General features: G+C 45.0%; 1 protein-coding gene across 5 annotated transcripts in view; it reads right to left on the reverse strand.

Moving 5' to 3' along the window:
- The window catches only part of SLC22A23 (solute carrier family 22 member 23), a 117,754-nt gene extending 103,855 nt beyond the window's left edge, over positions 1-13,899 (reverse strand). For 4 of the 5 annotated variants that reach the window (XR_010650888.2, XM_065830967.2, XM_065830966.2 and 1 more), the window contains exon 1: positions 12,435-13,898. Coding sequence is in view for 4 of the 5 variants with exons in the window: in XM_065830967.2 (XP_065687039.1) it covers positions 12,435-12,965 (531 nt within the window). In the remaining variant the exon portion in view is untranslated. Of the gene's footprint in view, positions 1-12,434 lie in introns of all 5 variants that reach the window. The other variant, XM_071804534.1, reaches the window with a different exon arrangement.
- Positions 13,900-16,977: the final 3,078 nt, after the last annotated feature.

Consider the following 16,977-nt stretch of genomic DNA (forward strand, 5'->3'; position numbering starts at 1 on the left):
GTGGGATTTCCAGCCTCTATATATCACATGTGCCACGGTAGCCCCAAATGTCTTCTGGGGAAAAGCCACAAGCTCCTCTGAGCATTAGATGGTGATTTGAAGACCAGTAAATGAAAATAAGAATCTGTCATTTGTCACTGAGGTCTGTGAGTGTTGGGTCTCATCTTTCTTTGTTCTTCTCCTTCCTGTTTCATCTTTTTATAACCCAAGCCTGTCAATCTTTGCTGCACAGCACTAGAATCCATCTTCTATATAAATACCTAATTTAGAGAGAGTTTAAATTTTTGATGCCTTCAGATTCTTAGAGAGTTAAAAAAAAAAACACCACAATCCACAAACTTGTTTTTAAAAAGAATAAGATAATTTAAAAAAAAAATAAAGTTATACTTTTTACACAATATATGTACCAAAAAACAAACCGGTCTCCAGGTACTTATTCCTGGAGGAAAAGCTCAAAGTCAGCAGACCAAACACATACACACACAAAAAAAAGCAAAGCAAAATAGTCAGCACTTCTACCATGATATACCCACCACTAATGCCTTTTCCCAGTACTAAACTACCCAAGTAGTACTCATAGTTACAGCCACCAGAGACCACTGTACCAAGATTTGTCTCCAGGCTGCTATAGGACAATGCTTCTCTCCTCTCCTCCTCATCCCCCAGCCAAAGACGACACTCTGGCTGCATTTTTAATGTTAAAGAAACTGTACAAGTTCCAGATAATAGTATGATGTTCAATGCTATAGAAAATAACTCTACAGTTAAACCACACTGAAGAGACTGCAGGAGAAGCCTCCCAGAGGGATGTGCCAGTCCAATTGTAACACTTGAAGTTGAGGTGGTTTTACTGCCACAGGTGTTTCTGTATCTCCCTCTCAGCCATAGCAACAATAGAGCATTTAAACTATTTAACCTTCAAGGTTCAGAGTGAGGATGCCTCTCTTTTGAGATCACAGTTGGGCAAAGCACTCCCTGATCTGTATTTTAAGTGTCAGTAAAGTGTTCTTGAGAACACCTGGTATTTTTTGACCACCAGTACAACCAGTGGGGTGGAAGTATCCAGAAGGTCACATTTCAGAATGGAAACATTAAGAGTAAAAAAATAAACCAAATAATTCTGGAAGACTTGAAAAGGAAGGTACAAAACTGAATTATTTCCTCTTTGGCCAGCTACAATCAGAACCAAACATGTCCAAAGTATGTATTTCCTTATGTTTTTATTGGACACAACTGGACCTACCTGGAAAAAAGAAAAGTCATTTAAAAGAACAAAATAAAAAAAACAAGCCTGCTATCAAGAGGTTTTGTTGTCAGTTTTCTTTGAATAGCTACTCAAAGAAGCCTACAGCACTTACACTGGAATGCCTCAATTCACGACACAGGCAGCACCTGACTTTGGAGATCCTTCCTCTCTGCACGATGCTAGACCTCCAAGTACCGAGAGCTTCTAACTTTCTTCAGCTTTATCATAAGTGGATGCTTCTGCTGAAAATCTTCAACCAGTGCCTGAGTGCTTAGGACCTCTTAAAGATAAATCATTCTAAAACAAATTTCTAGTGAGCAAAAAGCTCCTTGGTATTTTGAGAGGTTTATAACCATCTAAGTTTGCAAGAACTTCTACTCAGGTAGCAAAAGAGACACTGTAGGTACCAGAATATCACCTTTTGCTCAACATCTGCTTTCTTCCCATTCCCAACAAACCGGGAGTCCCTATTCCCATACACTGGAGCTTGCTAACCCAACAAATGTGAGGGTTTGTTTTGTTCAGCTTCTTATCTGATTAATTTTTATAACAGTGGGAACAACATTTTCTGCACTTTTCCTTCTCAGAAACCAGTAAACCATTTACGACCACACCAGACAGCTGGTAGGGAAAGCTGCAGCCCAGGAAACTCACTTGTGAACAATGAACACAAGGTCATATACACAGAAGTTGTGAGTTTGCTTTAACTATAGACATGACTGATCACCTGTAAAAGTGCTATTTGAAAAATAAAGAAAATAAACTACTTCTGACTACCACCACAAAGCCAAAGGCTTTGGGAATATGGAGACAGAGGGGAGTGTGGAGAGCGAAAGAAGAGAGCGTGTGAGCCAGAGGACACGCGCTTAGCAGTCTTCCAAGAAAGATATAATTAGATCGTGCAGTATTGCATTAAAGAAGTTTCATGTACCTATGAAAACAGTTTCCATCCCCACAAACAGTACAGAACTGCACAACCAGGGACTTCCCAAATTTCCCTGATGGTTTCTGAAATACATCCTTCAAAACTGCATTTTCTGATATGTATGACTTAGCTGTGAAATTTCCACACTAATTTTTTGAAGTGTATATTTTTTTAAGTCTTGTGTTTCAGCCTTAGAAATAAAGCACACAGGCTCAGTGCCACACTGTCACATATCACCGTGTGAACACTGACACATAAAACGGGACTTCCTCCTGGCTTGCAAGCTTCAACTCCGTCGTGAAGATGTGACACCTGAGGCACAGGTTGTGTCAAGCTGCTTGCAAGCAGAGAAGCAGAGATACACTGCCTCTTATATTAATTACCTCCAGGTAGCCAGGCTGTCCTCATTATGCCCTGTGGGGGGATGCTGTCCCACTTGCACCCAATATACCTGTGTCTCTGTTCACCCTGCCAGCAGCAGAAAGGCGATGCCGACAGCAGCAACGTTACTGCAGAACCTCCTGCCTGCACTCACAGAAGCAGCTCCAGGCTGCCAGCTGAGCTGCACCATACACATCTGCGTGCCCTGGGTCATATCTAACATCTTTCAGTCACAGTTTCTCTCCAAGAGCTATCTCCCCAGCATGGTGAGATGGCTCAAGAAACACCGCAATCACAAAACAATCCCAAAATTTCAAATATGCAAAAGAACACAAATCAACTTTATTTCAGAGCCAGTAAACTAACCTGGAGAAGACTAAATCGAATGCTCTGCACTAAATTATTTCTTAGTCTATGCCAGAAGCAAAAGACGACCCTCCAAGCTATTCACCGAGCATGTCAGCAGAGTACCAACATAATGGGATGCCACCTGAAACAACACAAAACTGGAAAAGTCTCCTCTTTAAAAAACTTCCTGCTTTAATCAGGAGCAATTAGCTCTTCTGTTCCCAACTTTGCTCTCACCACAGTTCTCTTTCTTTACCCCACTGGGAGAGTGAAGAGGGAAGTTTGCTAAGTAAATAATCATCACTAATATGCTAACAATTAAAATATTATTTGTTAATCATATGACAGTCTTTTGAATACTCAACATGATTAAATAACTTTTAATAGCATTCATATACCACCCACTCCACTATCACTACTACTTTTATTTTCAGCAGTCTAAGTTCCCTTTATTCTGAGACATTTTGATCTTCTCCAGCCTTTGCCCTCCCCAGATTAGTCAACTAACTTGTTTCTCAGCTGATGCTATCTGCCCCGCTTTTTCCAACTCCATAGTGTCATCTAACATCAAAGAGTTGGGAGATACAAAATCTTGCTTGCAGCTTTCATGAACCCCTATATTCATAATTTTCCAGAGAACATGATCAGGATATTTCTATCTCTCTTTTACATCTCTATCCTGCAATTAAGCATCTTCCTAATACATATTCTGGCATCATTAGGAGCCACTGCCATAAAACTGACTTTAAAATTAAACTTATTCTTTGCTGTAAGACCTGTAGCTGTTTACCTCCCTTCAGCCACATTAAAAGACCAGGAGCAAACACACACGTCACTAGGACTGACACACACACAAAAACATGGTTTAAGTGCCATCTCTCAGTTTTCAGCTGACAATCACCTTTATTCTGAACAAGGTACAGGCTGCTGGGACTGACTTCACAACCAAACTAAGTAAAAAGTTAACCTAGTTTTCAAATTTGTATTTAGAATAGGTCTAAGCACTGTAAATAGAAGTCATATGTAAAAAAAACCCCAACATTTTAGTTAAACATTAACATTCATTATCATCTGATTATCAAAAAAAAGTTAACACTTTGAAGACCAGTATCTTTTAGGCTACCGAAACCACATGTGTAAAACATACTGCATATGCACAGAATTAAGAGAGCTGACATGACAAAACCTAACTTACTATCTTGTTGGACCTTTTTAAAAATCAGGGGGAAACCTCGAGAAATTCAAGCATGGCATAAAACTTAAATGGAGAAGGGGGAAGGAAGAAACATGAGGAGTGAGCTATTCCTCATGAGGAATATATACTCAAAGTCACTGTGGACAAAAAAAAAATCAGACACCTTAATTTTAACATGCAACTATTGCTGCTGTGACCCTGCCCTCTCATCATTTGAGGACTACAGCTATTATAACTCAGGTAAGAAGAAAAGGAGAGGGTGAAAAAAAGAGGGTCTGGTATTATATTAATTCAGACTTAAATATTAAGGGGAAAGAAAAAATGAGAAAAATACTCCACTTGTTCTACAAATCAAAATATGAAACTGGTCTGTCAAACCTGAACTGTTCAAGCAGCCAATATTTGACCCAGCCTTGGGAGAGAGAGTAGAGGAAGAGGTCTTATGGCTTAATTTACATGCCCTATCCTTAATAATATTTGTAGGGTGGACATTGCGACATTGTCTACACATTCATGGACTATGGACTGGAGGCCAGGAGGAGACCGGGCAGATCCAGAGCACCGCAGAGTAACAGTGAGATTGTGCAAATTCCTCCACAACTGTCTGGAGCTGAAAAACCTTTTCCACAGAGCCGGACCACCCTGCTCTGAAAACAACATTCAAGGGTAACTCTAAATCACATGTTGCTGAACAAGGAGAATGCACTACTTCCCTGCATCTCACAAGTATAACACCATTCCTGATTCTTTCAGTTTTGCTGCTTGTGCATCTAGATAGGCACCCCAGAAATAAATATCAGGATATATTCACTTAGTCTTTTGCTCTTGTTTTTTGGTAGGACAACCAGCATTCGGGGCTCTGCCAAACTAAAAGACAAAATAAAAATCCCAACCGAGCCTTGCGCTGTACACTGAATTTTTCTCCTGGGGAGATGATGAGTCAAAAAAACCCTGAAAAACAACAACCAAAAAAACCCAAACCACAAACAAAAACCCCCAAACCAAGAATAAAAACAAAAAAACCCACACCCACACTCTTCTCCACAGGCACGAGTCCCATCAAGCCCATCAGCCCCTGAGCGCACATGCCCTTGCCTCATCATGTTGCAGAGCAGGCAGGAGTTTCTGCCTCAAACACTCCAGTTGCAGCACACACAAATGTGCAACCAGTTCGTTGCATCTCCCACTGCGTGGGAACAGGCACAGACCTACTGCGCGTTCCCTAGCAGGTATGACGTGGCCCGGATCAGCAGGAGCTACTCAATGCACATGTCAGTCATCACTGCCTGGCGGGTTTTATGGGCCAGTGACATGGCAGGCTGTGCGGCACCCACACTGGGTGTGGGACAGCGTGTCTCTGGTACTGAGCAGTTATCAGGCACTGACACTGGTTTTGCCTGGATACCTCTGCAACACACCCCAGTGACACATTCCAGAAGGAACTTGAACCTGCTTTCTCCTTTCTCTAGGTCTCTACTTTTGGCCTTGTTTTTAAAAGAGAACTCAGAGGGCACACAAGCTCACATGCTGTCCAAAGTCAAATGGAAAAAACCATAAACTACTTTATGACAACTAAGCACACATTTCAGAGTCGAGGTGACCAGAGCCCAACAGAAGCTGCTCTGAGGGAATTCAGTGTGAGAACTGAACACTCAGCACTGCTGCAGAGCTGCAGCATCTTCCCATGACAGGGTTCTCTGCTCTTCTACACATCTACAGCAAAACCCACTGCTTTCTTCTACAGCAAGATCTCAGTCTAATGAATTCCACAGTTACTCATGGATAACCCAGTACCAGCCAACCTGCACTGCCAAAAAGCAGGAGGAGGAAGTAGTATAAAAGCGTGTGAGTGATAGCAACTGCCCCAAGCAGGGACATTTGGTAGCGCGAACAGGAAACCAGGCAGAAACAAATAGGCTGACAGGGAAAACAAAAGACAAGGTACACAAAAGGACTGGATCCCTTTCAGCAATTTCTAAATTTAGCAGCTCTCTAGAATTAATTCGGAAAGCTCTAATTTAAGACTTTGCACCATTAGTATGGCCAAAAGATTTTAAGTTAAGGAAAACCATGTGTCTGGTGCTATTCTGTAACTTATTTTATTAAACTATGAACAGCTTCATGTTTGGCTGGCCTGTAATCTTCATCTCAACATTACCATCAGAACTCGCTCCAAATTAGATGCCTTCCTAAGTGCCAATTTCTTCTCTTTGACAACTGTTTTAAGAAAAACGTGAGGTCATCTCTTATAACCACACTCCTGCAGCCGGAGCAAGAAGAGGTAAAACTGTTAAATCACTTTAGAAATTTGGTTTTAGACTGCCTGAGCAGCTGGTGAATATACACCGTAGCCTGCAACTTCTGCCACAGAATGGGCAAGGTTGGTATATTTAAACTAAATTACTGAGATACAGGATGCATTAAGGAGTGGAAACAAAAACCAAGAAAAATCCCAACCACTTCAAACATCACATCCATCCAGAACAAAAACCAACCAACCAAACAAACAAAACAAAACCACAAAAACAACAGTTGTTTGACGTACACACAGAAAATGAGGAACACGAAAAGCTCAATAGGAAATCTTGGAAAGTTAATAATGACTTTAAGATATTCTAATATGGAACTAGCTTCCTGACAGATTACTGTTAGCTCTGTTAGTTCTACCAGTGCAACAAACCATTTATGGTAGGCTGAGATCAGAGTGCCATATCCAAGACACTTTATCTTAAGGGTGATAATAAACATTAACTCTATGTACATTCCCTCTAGGAAACACAAAACAAAAAAAAAACCAAACCCACCAAACAAATCAAATCAAAACAAACAACACACCACATACCAGTTAGAAAACCTAAGACTGAGTTCTGATGCCCGTATCAATCTTAACGCAGCCCCTGTTTTCTAGACCAATTGCTTAAATTTTTTTGTCCTGTAGGTAACAGCCCCCCAGACAAATAAAACCAGTATCTAGGCTCACTAAACAAGTCTTTGTAGTCTGGTGATATCATCATACTTGTTTATCTCGAAGATCAACGTTGGGTAGTTTGTTGTTCGCAGGCAGAAGACAGTTTTGCACCACCAGGAAACTGCAAGTGCCATTCCTGGAAAAGCCATCCCCTTCCTTCAGGCCACTCAGCCAGAAATTTGTTCCAGCGTTTTAGGGTGTTTTTCACCAGCACCCTGATAACCAGCAGGCTCCACCACCCTGTTCAGTGCACACAGGCTGGCCCCAGAGCAGCTGCAAGCAGGACAGGCAGCCAGTTCCCTCGCTCTCTCTTTGTAACAAACAGGTTTCTCAAGATAAAGACCACTCAGACTGGCAACTGCTGACTCTGAACTTGCAGAGAGAAAAGAAGTTTGGGATCTCTCCCACAGCTGAGAAAGTCATAAGGAAATAGTAGTAGAAGTGTGTTTTGGTCTGCCAGTATTTCTGGATGCATCAGACCACAAGGACTTGCTGGGCCTCTCAGCACCCCTTAGGAGCAGAGAGAGTCACTTCAAAGCCTCATCTGTAAAAAATTTAGTATACTTTTCTGGCCCATTGCAAGTGTCTGCCTTGCAGGTCACTACATCCCCTACAATCTGTACAAGCGAAGCAAAGGCATGGGTGCTACATTTGTTTCGGTCTTGCCAGTTCTGATCCAACTACTGCACTGGGTACAATAACTCGAAGTTTTCACTGATTTGGGACGAAGTAGAAGCCAGTCAGTCAGGAACCAACACTGGCAAGACAAATCCTGGGAGCTGCAGGAAAAGAGGGAAGCATCAGCATTTCTGAATCCTCTTTGCAGAGACCAGCCAACTGGCAGATTTGCAGAAACGAGTGAGGATCTCCTCCCATTTGTGCCTGGAAAGGGTGGCACAGCTCTTATTTTGGGAAGAAACTTGTGAGAGTGATCCCTTCAAATTAATTAGCAAATACACTCTGAAAGTCCACTTGAAATGCACACCTATACCCTACCCCAAGAAATAACACCCTACAAGCAGTGCCAAATTTGTCATCACTTATCACATACATTTGTTTGTTTTACCATTTCTGGTTGCTTGCAGACACCTACAATAATTCTATGAGACAGCACCATAGTCTAGGGTACATGTAACTGCACAGAGACGTTTCACTTCATTAACCCAGGAAAAAAAAAAAAAAAAAGATTTGAAGAGAAAGTTTTCTACCCAGTAAGCAAGCTGAATCAGCTGAAGATGTAAATGCCAGAAAAGTGTCGGAACTTGCATATAAGCAAGGGAAAGAAAGGCTGGTAAGGCACAGACATCACCCCTTGCAAGGGGTAAAGAGCATCACATTACAGTCTGAACTGATCCAAGTTCACACGAAGACAGCACTGCTCGGTGCTCCCTGCGTGGGAGCCCTGCCCCTGGACAATTCAGCTCTCCTGAATTAAGGTCTACTTTTTTGGATGGGACAGTTAGCTAGAGGCTCAGCCAAACTGGCACGAGAACGATCGAACCAGTGGCAAATAGGTAAAATGATGGCATGTTACTTGGGAAAAGAGATGACTCAACCCAAATCAAGTGGGAAGCTGAGAGCCAAGGGAACAGCATTGCAGCAAAACAAGGCATCTGGAGCAGAAAAGCAGCCACAACAGGAATTCCCTTGTGACTAGACACAAAATATTATTACATAATTGCTCTGGGTGATTAAAACACAGCCTTCAACTAACCACTTCCCACTACGCCACCCCCAAGAGGTGGAATGATCTGGAATGCTGCAGGTACGGACAGAGGGATGCTGTGCCATCAACCGCTACAATTTAGTAAAGTCTCAGTGCTTGCCCATCATCAGCTTTTGGTGTCCATCACATAAATTAGAATTCAGAATAACAAACAATCCCACCATGTCATGCAATCGAACACAGCAAACAGCTCATCTTAGTAACAGAGGGAAAAACAACCATCAATCCTATAACTAGGAGCTTCCGTGAGAACTTTGCCCCAAGATTACAGCCAGCTTTGTAGATGGCCAGAAGATCCAGGCACTAAAGCAGCTGACAAGAGGGTTAGAAAAGTCTCTGCTAAGTACACACCCCAACTTCCTGCTAGGCTTCACGGCTACATACATTTAGTTGTCATTAAACTGCATATTGTGTTAATGCTAATAATTTACCTGAAACTTTACTTTGCAAATGGGTAAAATGAGACCTGAGGTTTCCACATGGAAAAAAAAAAAAAAAAAAGGAGAGTGTTTCTTAGCATCCTTCCTTGGGACAGTGTTGAGATACACAGACCATCTAAAAGACAGATTTTTATTTTTTACTAGCCATATGCCTAGAGGTCAGTTCAGGATAGATATCTTACAAGGGATACACATGCACCCTGTTTATAGTGATGTGATAATGGTGATGTTGTGATAGAGAGTAGATAGAAATCATCAAAGATGACAGTAAAAAAGCCTTACAAGCTAATTCTCCTAAAGGAAGATATTTATGTACAAACCAAGCTAAAGTCCAAGATTTATGTACGAAGTCAGGACATTAGCTTACATGGGTGATTTAATATGGCCACTGGAATCCCTGTGGTTAAATTATGCATCTGACCTCTTTGCCATATGTATTTCAACAATGTTAAATAATAAGCAGTATGTCCTTTACTACCAGTTCCAGTGACTGGCAGCACTATAAAAAGCACCGTTCCCAGTGACTCAGCTGAGAAGGTCAGGGTAATGGCAGTGCCTCGCGTGGCAATACCACTCTTCAAGGAAGCTGCAAGGCCACCTCTGGCTCCAGCAAAGACTCAAAGAGAAGCGGGGGTAAGCAAAGCACAGAGCGGGGCTGGAAACAGCAAGATACATCTGTCCCAAGCATGCCATAGGCTGGGAAAAAACGGGCATCAAGGATGGGACAGCTGAGAAAGCAGAGACAGAGAGACAACATCTGATGAAAGGTACTATTAGGAAAGAGGCTAAAGAGACAGTAATTTAACATACTTCAAGGACAGCAATCTGCTCCAGAGGAACAGGGTGAAGTCTCGTGTGCACGGACAAAATGCAGAGCAGGAAATATGCTTTGCGCTAAATAACCACAATTTTTTCATCGTTTCTGAAGACAAAGCAGCGAAGGAGCATCCGGCAGTGATTAGCTTGGATTGCTGAAGATGAGAACAATGGGCTTTACTGGCCAAACAAAAGTTCATTTTTTATTAATACACTTTTGGCTCTCTTTGTGATATTTCAATATAACCCCTGGCTACTACATAGATTAGTGTATATTAGACTAAGATTTAATAAAAATCTATTTAGAAAGATGAGAACATTGCATAATACCTTACAGAAACAAATGTATTTCTGAGGGAGTTAAAGGAGATCAGAATATCCAGTCTTCTGAATTCATCCAGGGTAGCTCTTTCTCACAAAGGACAGTGGATGCATGTAAGAGGACTCAGCAGTTACAAGGATTGCTCCCACACTATCAGAGCTCCTGGGGGTTTTTAAGAAAGGAAGTCCAAATTAAGCTACCCTGATGTTCTGCCTGGGTTTTTCTTCTTCAGTAGGATAAAAAAGGTCAGCACACCCACCCAGAAAACCCCTAAAACAAAACCAAAGCACAAAGTAAGGAGGAATCCTGACCCTGAGAAAACAACCTAATTATAATTACACGGCATTACAAATCAAAGAGAAAAAGCTGCCAAGTTTTTGAAAGTGAGCATACAACAAAAATAAAACTCCACACTGGAAAATCCCATAGTCTCCAAAGATTACTATTATTCTTTGCAATAGAAAACAAGGCAGGAGGGACCTCAGCTGTTTATTTACCCCTTAAAATTGATCTGCCCTTTACTGCAAGTTCTTCCAAAGAACATTTCTTTTGTTATTTTTAAAGAAGCATGCAACATAGCAAACTAACTCTCCCCCGACCTTCTGTGGCCAACTTGATTATGACCTTCAAAAGAATCAAATATTAAAAAAAAATACAGTTTGCTCTAAAAGTAAATATTTTTTTCTATCCATCAGTGTTAAACCCTAAAACATATGAAGAGCTCACTCTCTAGTTATAAACAGAATAAAATCTGCTTCTCCTAAATGTCAAATTTCATATTATGCTCTTCTACATCACAAACCAGTCAAATCCACCCTGTGCCTGTGTTTGCTGTTTTCTGGTTTTTTTTTTTTTTTTTTTTTTTTAAATCCATTCAGGGTTCAAGGTTTTGAGGGATTTGTTTTACTTGCTTTTCCCCCAGTTGCGCACACAAAACAAAAACTTAAATGTTTTTCAGTGATGAATATGCATGCATGCTGGCTGACCAATGCACAATCATACCGGTCACACCTGATTATTGCTGCGTTTCTTTCTCCCAACTAGATAAGCACTGTTAATCCAAAACACTGCCCCCGGGCAGGAATAATTTTTGCTGATCTTAAGGGGGGGAATCTTCACACTAAGTGAACTACTTCCTTGGTGTAAGAGTTTCATTTTACATTTCCTAGAGCTCCAGTTGCTTACTAATATCATTGAGGCCCACCTGGAGATGGTAGGGCTTTTGCAGGGCTGGTAGCATAAACAAGCCAAAGCTTTCAGGTGAAAAAGCAAAGCATTTTTTTTGCATGTACTACTCAGCAAACATGAAGCAAGATTAGAACGCGGCACAGTCCGCCTCACTAGAAATTTTCCACCTTAGCCATTACATTAGGAAACACAAAACAGAGCAGCATATGTTTTCTGCCTCTGGAGTACGACTTGTATGAGACATTTCTTCTGTTATTGCTCTACCAAAGCAGTTATCAAGAGAGTAAGTACGAAACAAAAACAACTCAGCAGAACTTTGTCTGGTTTTCTCCCCAGTGATCACCTCATCAGCTTCCCCAAAACTCAACATGGTTTTTGGCTTGTATGGCTGTTATGGTGTACTCGCACAAAGATGAGCAACATCACAAGAGGAGCCTTCTCCACAACCCTTTCCTGAACTAACTGGTGACACTCGTCCACGATGTCTTTCCCACAGACACCTCCATCACAAGACAGCAGGACGGTTGTTGGGATCCCGAAGAGCTGCCAAGGATCCCATTTCAGGACATAACTTTGCAGCTCAGCATCACAACCAGCAAAAAAGGAACAAACCCACAGGACAGATATCAGGTGTGACACCCGGAGAAGGGAAGGATTACAGGGATGCGGGATTTTCCACTGGTGAGAGGGTAACCCATGGGGCAGCTGACCAACCCAGCAGTGGCATATACAGACAGGTGTGCATGATGTTCAGCTCGCTTCCCACTGCTTGAGATGAGCAGGTGCCGAGCAGGTGCCAAGCAGGGCTGGGGTAGGGACAAGGCGGTCTGTGAGGGCTGGACAGGGACAGGGGTTGAGGAGGAAAAACACCTTTCTCACCTTGCTCACGACGTTTTGAACGAGACCAGCTCTGATGCGGTAGTGCCACTCCTGGCAGTCGCACTCGCTGACATTGCCCCCTGCGGGGGTGGGCAACCCGGGCGTGGGGAAGATGCTCCCGTTGCCGCTGTGGTTGGCGTGTCCCGTCGCCAGGGACCCGCTCCAGTTGCCCTGCCCGTCGGCCTCCCGGCACCAGAAGTCGGGCTGGTCCAGGAGGAAAGAGTCCGAGAACTTGCTGAAGCCAATGAAGAGGGCCGGCACCCAGGTGAGCAGCACCAGTGTCCGCTGGTACCGGCCGCCCAGTCCCCCGAGGAAGGGCAGAACCGAGCCGTCGTAGTCGAGGAGCAGCGGGCTGCAGGCGGCAGCAGGCGACGGCACCGGTACCGCCTGGATCTCAGCCCCGGTGGCGTTGGCGGGGGACGGCCCCGGGGGGGTCGTGGCACTCCCCCCCGCGGCCCCCGGCACCGAGCCGTTCTCCTCCGGCAGCGGCCGGCCCCCGCCGCCCGCCTCACGGCGCCGGTCTATCGCCATCCAGCCGCCCGGGAGGGGGGGGGGGGGTCACATAAGCGGGGGGGCTGGGGCAGCCCCGGCTCACTCGCGAGTCCTTCCCTCCCTCTCCTCCGCGAACACACACACCTTACAACGTTATATATTGCATACACGCTCCCAGCCGGACCCAGCAGCAGACGGATGGGGAGGGCAGGACGGGAGGAAGGAGATGGGCGAAGAAAGGGGGAGGCACCGAGCGAACCCCTCGCTCGCTCCCTTCCTCACCCGCACCCTGCGGCCACGAACCGCTGCAGCTGCCGGCGGTGCCCCCCCTCCCCTCGCCTGTGCGTCAAGCTGCACTCATCCCAGCTCTCCCTTCCCCCCTCCGAGAAGCACCACCGAAAATAAAAGGAAGGATCCAGCCGGATCCGAGCATGCAATGGGCCAAAGGAAAGGGAGGGAGAAAGAACCGAAGGAAAAGAAGACCACAACACACACAGAAAAAAACCCCCACCACCCGGCGAACCAAACCCTGCAACAACAAACCAAGCAAAACCGGTGCAGCAAGGCTTTACGAACACGCCTCCTCTCCCGGTTTTGGTGAGGAGGAGGAGGCAGGAGAGGAAAAGCAAAGGAAGGGGGCGAAGAAAATAACAGCTCCCGACGCGGCTTCCCCGCTTCCCGCACAGCTAAGGGTCCTCCCCCGGCCGCGGCAGCAGCGGCGGCGGCAGCCCCCAACACCCACCCACCGGCCCCTCGCAGCCCCCCGTCCCGCACATCTGGCTCTGCAGCAAGGGGCCCCTCCGCGGCCCGGGCTGCGGAGACCGCCGCCGCCGTCCTCCTCCCGCGGCAGCCCGCTCGCCGTGCCGCCGGCCGCACCTCCAGAGGCCGGGCAGCCCGCCCAGCTTCTCACCCTCCGCCTCCCGGCGGCCCCTACCTGCCGGCCCGGCCCGGCCGCCGCCACCGCCCTCCGCTCCGCCCCCGCGGTGCCAGGCGGCCGCACCTGCTCCCGCCGCGCCGCCGGCCCGGCCCGGCCCGGCCCCCCTGCAGGGACCCGCCGCCGCCGGGGGCGGGACGGCGCCGGGAGGGCGTGGAGGGGCGGCCCCGCGTGGGCTCCGCGCCGCCCCGCGGCCGCTTTGCGCTCCGCCGCGCCGGGGCAGGTATCGCGTATCGCGGCGATGGGGTGAGGGCCGGGGAAGGAGGTGCTCTCGCTGTACGGCGCGCTGTTATTTCCATATCAATTATTTACACGGCATCCCTTTAATAATGCAGCGCCACTGCAGCTGGCTGGGCTGGAGGCGCACCCTGGGCGGCTGAAGAGGGGAGGCTGCAGCGGGGACAGACCTACAGGGAAGAACTGGAAGTCAAAGGGGGCATTTCTGAGACTTCGAGCACTGCAAGGAGATGTACCTGCGTTGTTTCAGTCAGGCTGTCAAATTAGTACACACTTAAAAAATAATAATCATATTAACACCTGACATTAATTGCCAAATTAATTGTAAAATAAACGGATCAAACTTATGAAGGTTATTTTTATGTTAAGCTAAATTTGCTTCAGCATCTGAGTGCCTCAGACTATTTTCATTGTGTAGCGTAGCTCATGCATTACTGAACTCTGTGGTTATTTTTTCCTTTGGAAGAAGAAAAAGAGAGACAACAGATCAATATGCACTTGTGCACATGAACATCGCTAGTGAGCAGAAAATACTTGTGTGCATCAGAAGAGGACTGCTGTCATTACCAAATATACATGGGAGAGTCAACAGATTTTCATTTACTTGATCCAGTCTCTGCAAATGAGTTATCATACACCATTAATTCCTTAGATCTTCCTCCTGTTAGCTCTTTTTCTTGCATAGAACACCAAAAAGGTTTCCCATCTATTGGTGGTTTTAGATCCCTTTTTCAGGCTACCCTTCATCCTGTTCTGAGGGATCCCCAGTACCCAAGTGGCCCTGTAGCCTCCCCAGCTGGAACTTCTCCTGTCTGATCTGATTATTCCTTGCTGAAACATGAACCTGGTGCTCCCTGCCCAGGGAAGTCTCCTCTCTCTCTTCCTGTGTTGCAGTGCTCTTTTACATCTGATGACTGTTATCATGCCACCTGTGCCGTGTTTTCTTTATGCCAACCAGCTGCCACTTGTCCAGCTCCCCTACTGTCTCCTCAGCCACCACCTCTCCTCTGCTTTCCCTCAGTTGTTGCCTGCAGTGCGCACAGAGCTGTGTCCCAGCCTCTGTGTGTGCAGGGGGTTAACCCTGTTTGCAAAAACAATTCCTCTTGTGGCTTTTCAGTCCTGTTCTGTGCTTTCCAAGCATTTCCTGCTCCGGTGGGGGGATTGGACTAGATGATCTTTCGAGGTCCCTTCCAATCCCTAACATTCTGTGATTATTTTGATTTCTTATTTCATCCTCCAATGTACTTGCAGTTGCTCCTCTATTAGCAGCTTCTCTGAATGTTGCTAATGAAACATCTCAGGACTGACCTCTTTGGAACTGTAACTATAATCCACCCATTTGTCAGTAAACCACTGACAACTGTTCTTTTCACAGTTTTGTACCCACTGTCCAATTTTTTCACATAAACTGAACTCCTTCGTTTATGAATGGCTGTGCAGAGCCTAACCAAGGCACAGATAATTGCAGGCCTTGCTCCTTTCTTCCATAACAAAGTCTGTTCCTCTTGCACCAAAGGAAATTTGACAAGCTAGTCATATTTTCTTCTTGACAAGTCCATGTTAATAGCTGCTTACCTCTTGTCTGTTTACAAATGACATGTCTATTTGTACTAGGTGCTTTCTGGGGAAAAAAAAAAATTGACTGCTCTATTTATTTATTTATTTATGCCCTTTTTAAAGATAGGCACCAGTTCTGCCTTTTTCTATCGGCAGGGCCCTCGGCCGTCCTCCCTGAGCTCTCAGAGACAAACACTTGTGCTTCCAACATTATTTGAGCCACTTCCTTCAGTATGCTGGTGTCCAGCCAGCCTCTTGGTTTGCAAACCTCTAAGTTTTCTGCAAACTCTTGTAAACATTTCTGTCTCAGTCCAGGCTGAAACCTCATTGCCTTGTCATTAATATGAATTACGTCAATCAACTGATCACAAGTGACCTCTTTCGGCCAAGACCAGTGCAAAAAAGGCCTGAGGCACTCTGAGCCTTCTCAGCATCAGTCAATATCTTTCCCTCTCTGATGAGTAATCCACTTGCTTTTGACTTCCTCTTACTGCTGATGTACTTACCAAACGATTTCTTGTTACTTGCGATGCTCTTGTTAGCTAAGTTTTATTTGTTGTATTGACTTTTTTGTGTTTGTTCCCATCCAGTCTTACTGGATGATGCTTCTGTACTTACCCTGTGGAAACCTGACCTACTTTCTCTGTGCTTCCTTTTTTCTGAACTCACAATTCAGCTGGATCAGTTGCTTCCTACCCTTCCTCGATTTCTTATGCAATGGGATCACCTGGAACAGATCTTCCAGTAACTCCCAGCTATCAACAACTAACTCTCTTTTCCCACAAAGTCAAAAAGACCTCAGCATGGCTTGGAGTTGGCATGGAGAAATGGAGAGGAGGGGACTTTGAGAATGGAGATCTCAAGTAGAAGTTTTGAGAAAAGAGGAATTTGACTGAAGAAAGTAAAGAGTTAAAAACTTAGAAAAGATAGGAGGGAAGAGCCCTTAGAGAAGGAGGCAGATGTACTGTGAATGGGTAGATCTGTAGAAACAGAATACAACCATACAGTACAATGAAAAGACCCCAATGAGAGGCAACAACCCTTACGCAAACTGACCAAACATTTTCATCCCAAGTACCTCTTCTGTTTGGCTCCTACATCCTGAGATTTCATTTGGAAATGAAAAATTTCAAAGGTAGCATATTCCTGAGAGTTACTGATTTTTACGTAGCAGAAGTTCTCTTGCCCTTGAAACAGTGATGCTCGAGAGACTGTTTCTGAGTACTAGAAGGCTGAGGACAATAAAAGAAAGAAAACACATTTCTAGGAGTTAAGAAATAAATTTGTGATGGAACAAATGCCACTGAAGGAAAACTTCATGGA

Source organism: Patagioenas fasciata, chromosome 2, assembly GCF_037038585.1.
Source record: "Patagioenas fasciata isolate bPatFas1 chromosome 2, bPatFas1.hap1, whole genome shotgun sequence".
NCBI lineage: Eukaryota > Metazoa > Chordata > Aves > Columbiformes > Columbidae > Patagioenas > Patagioenas fasciata.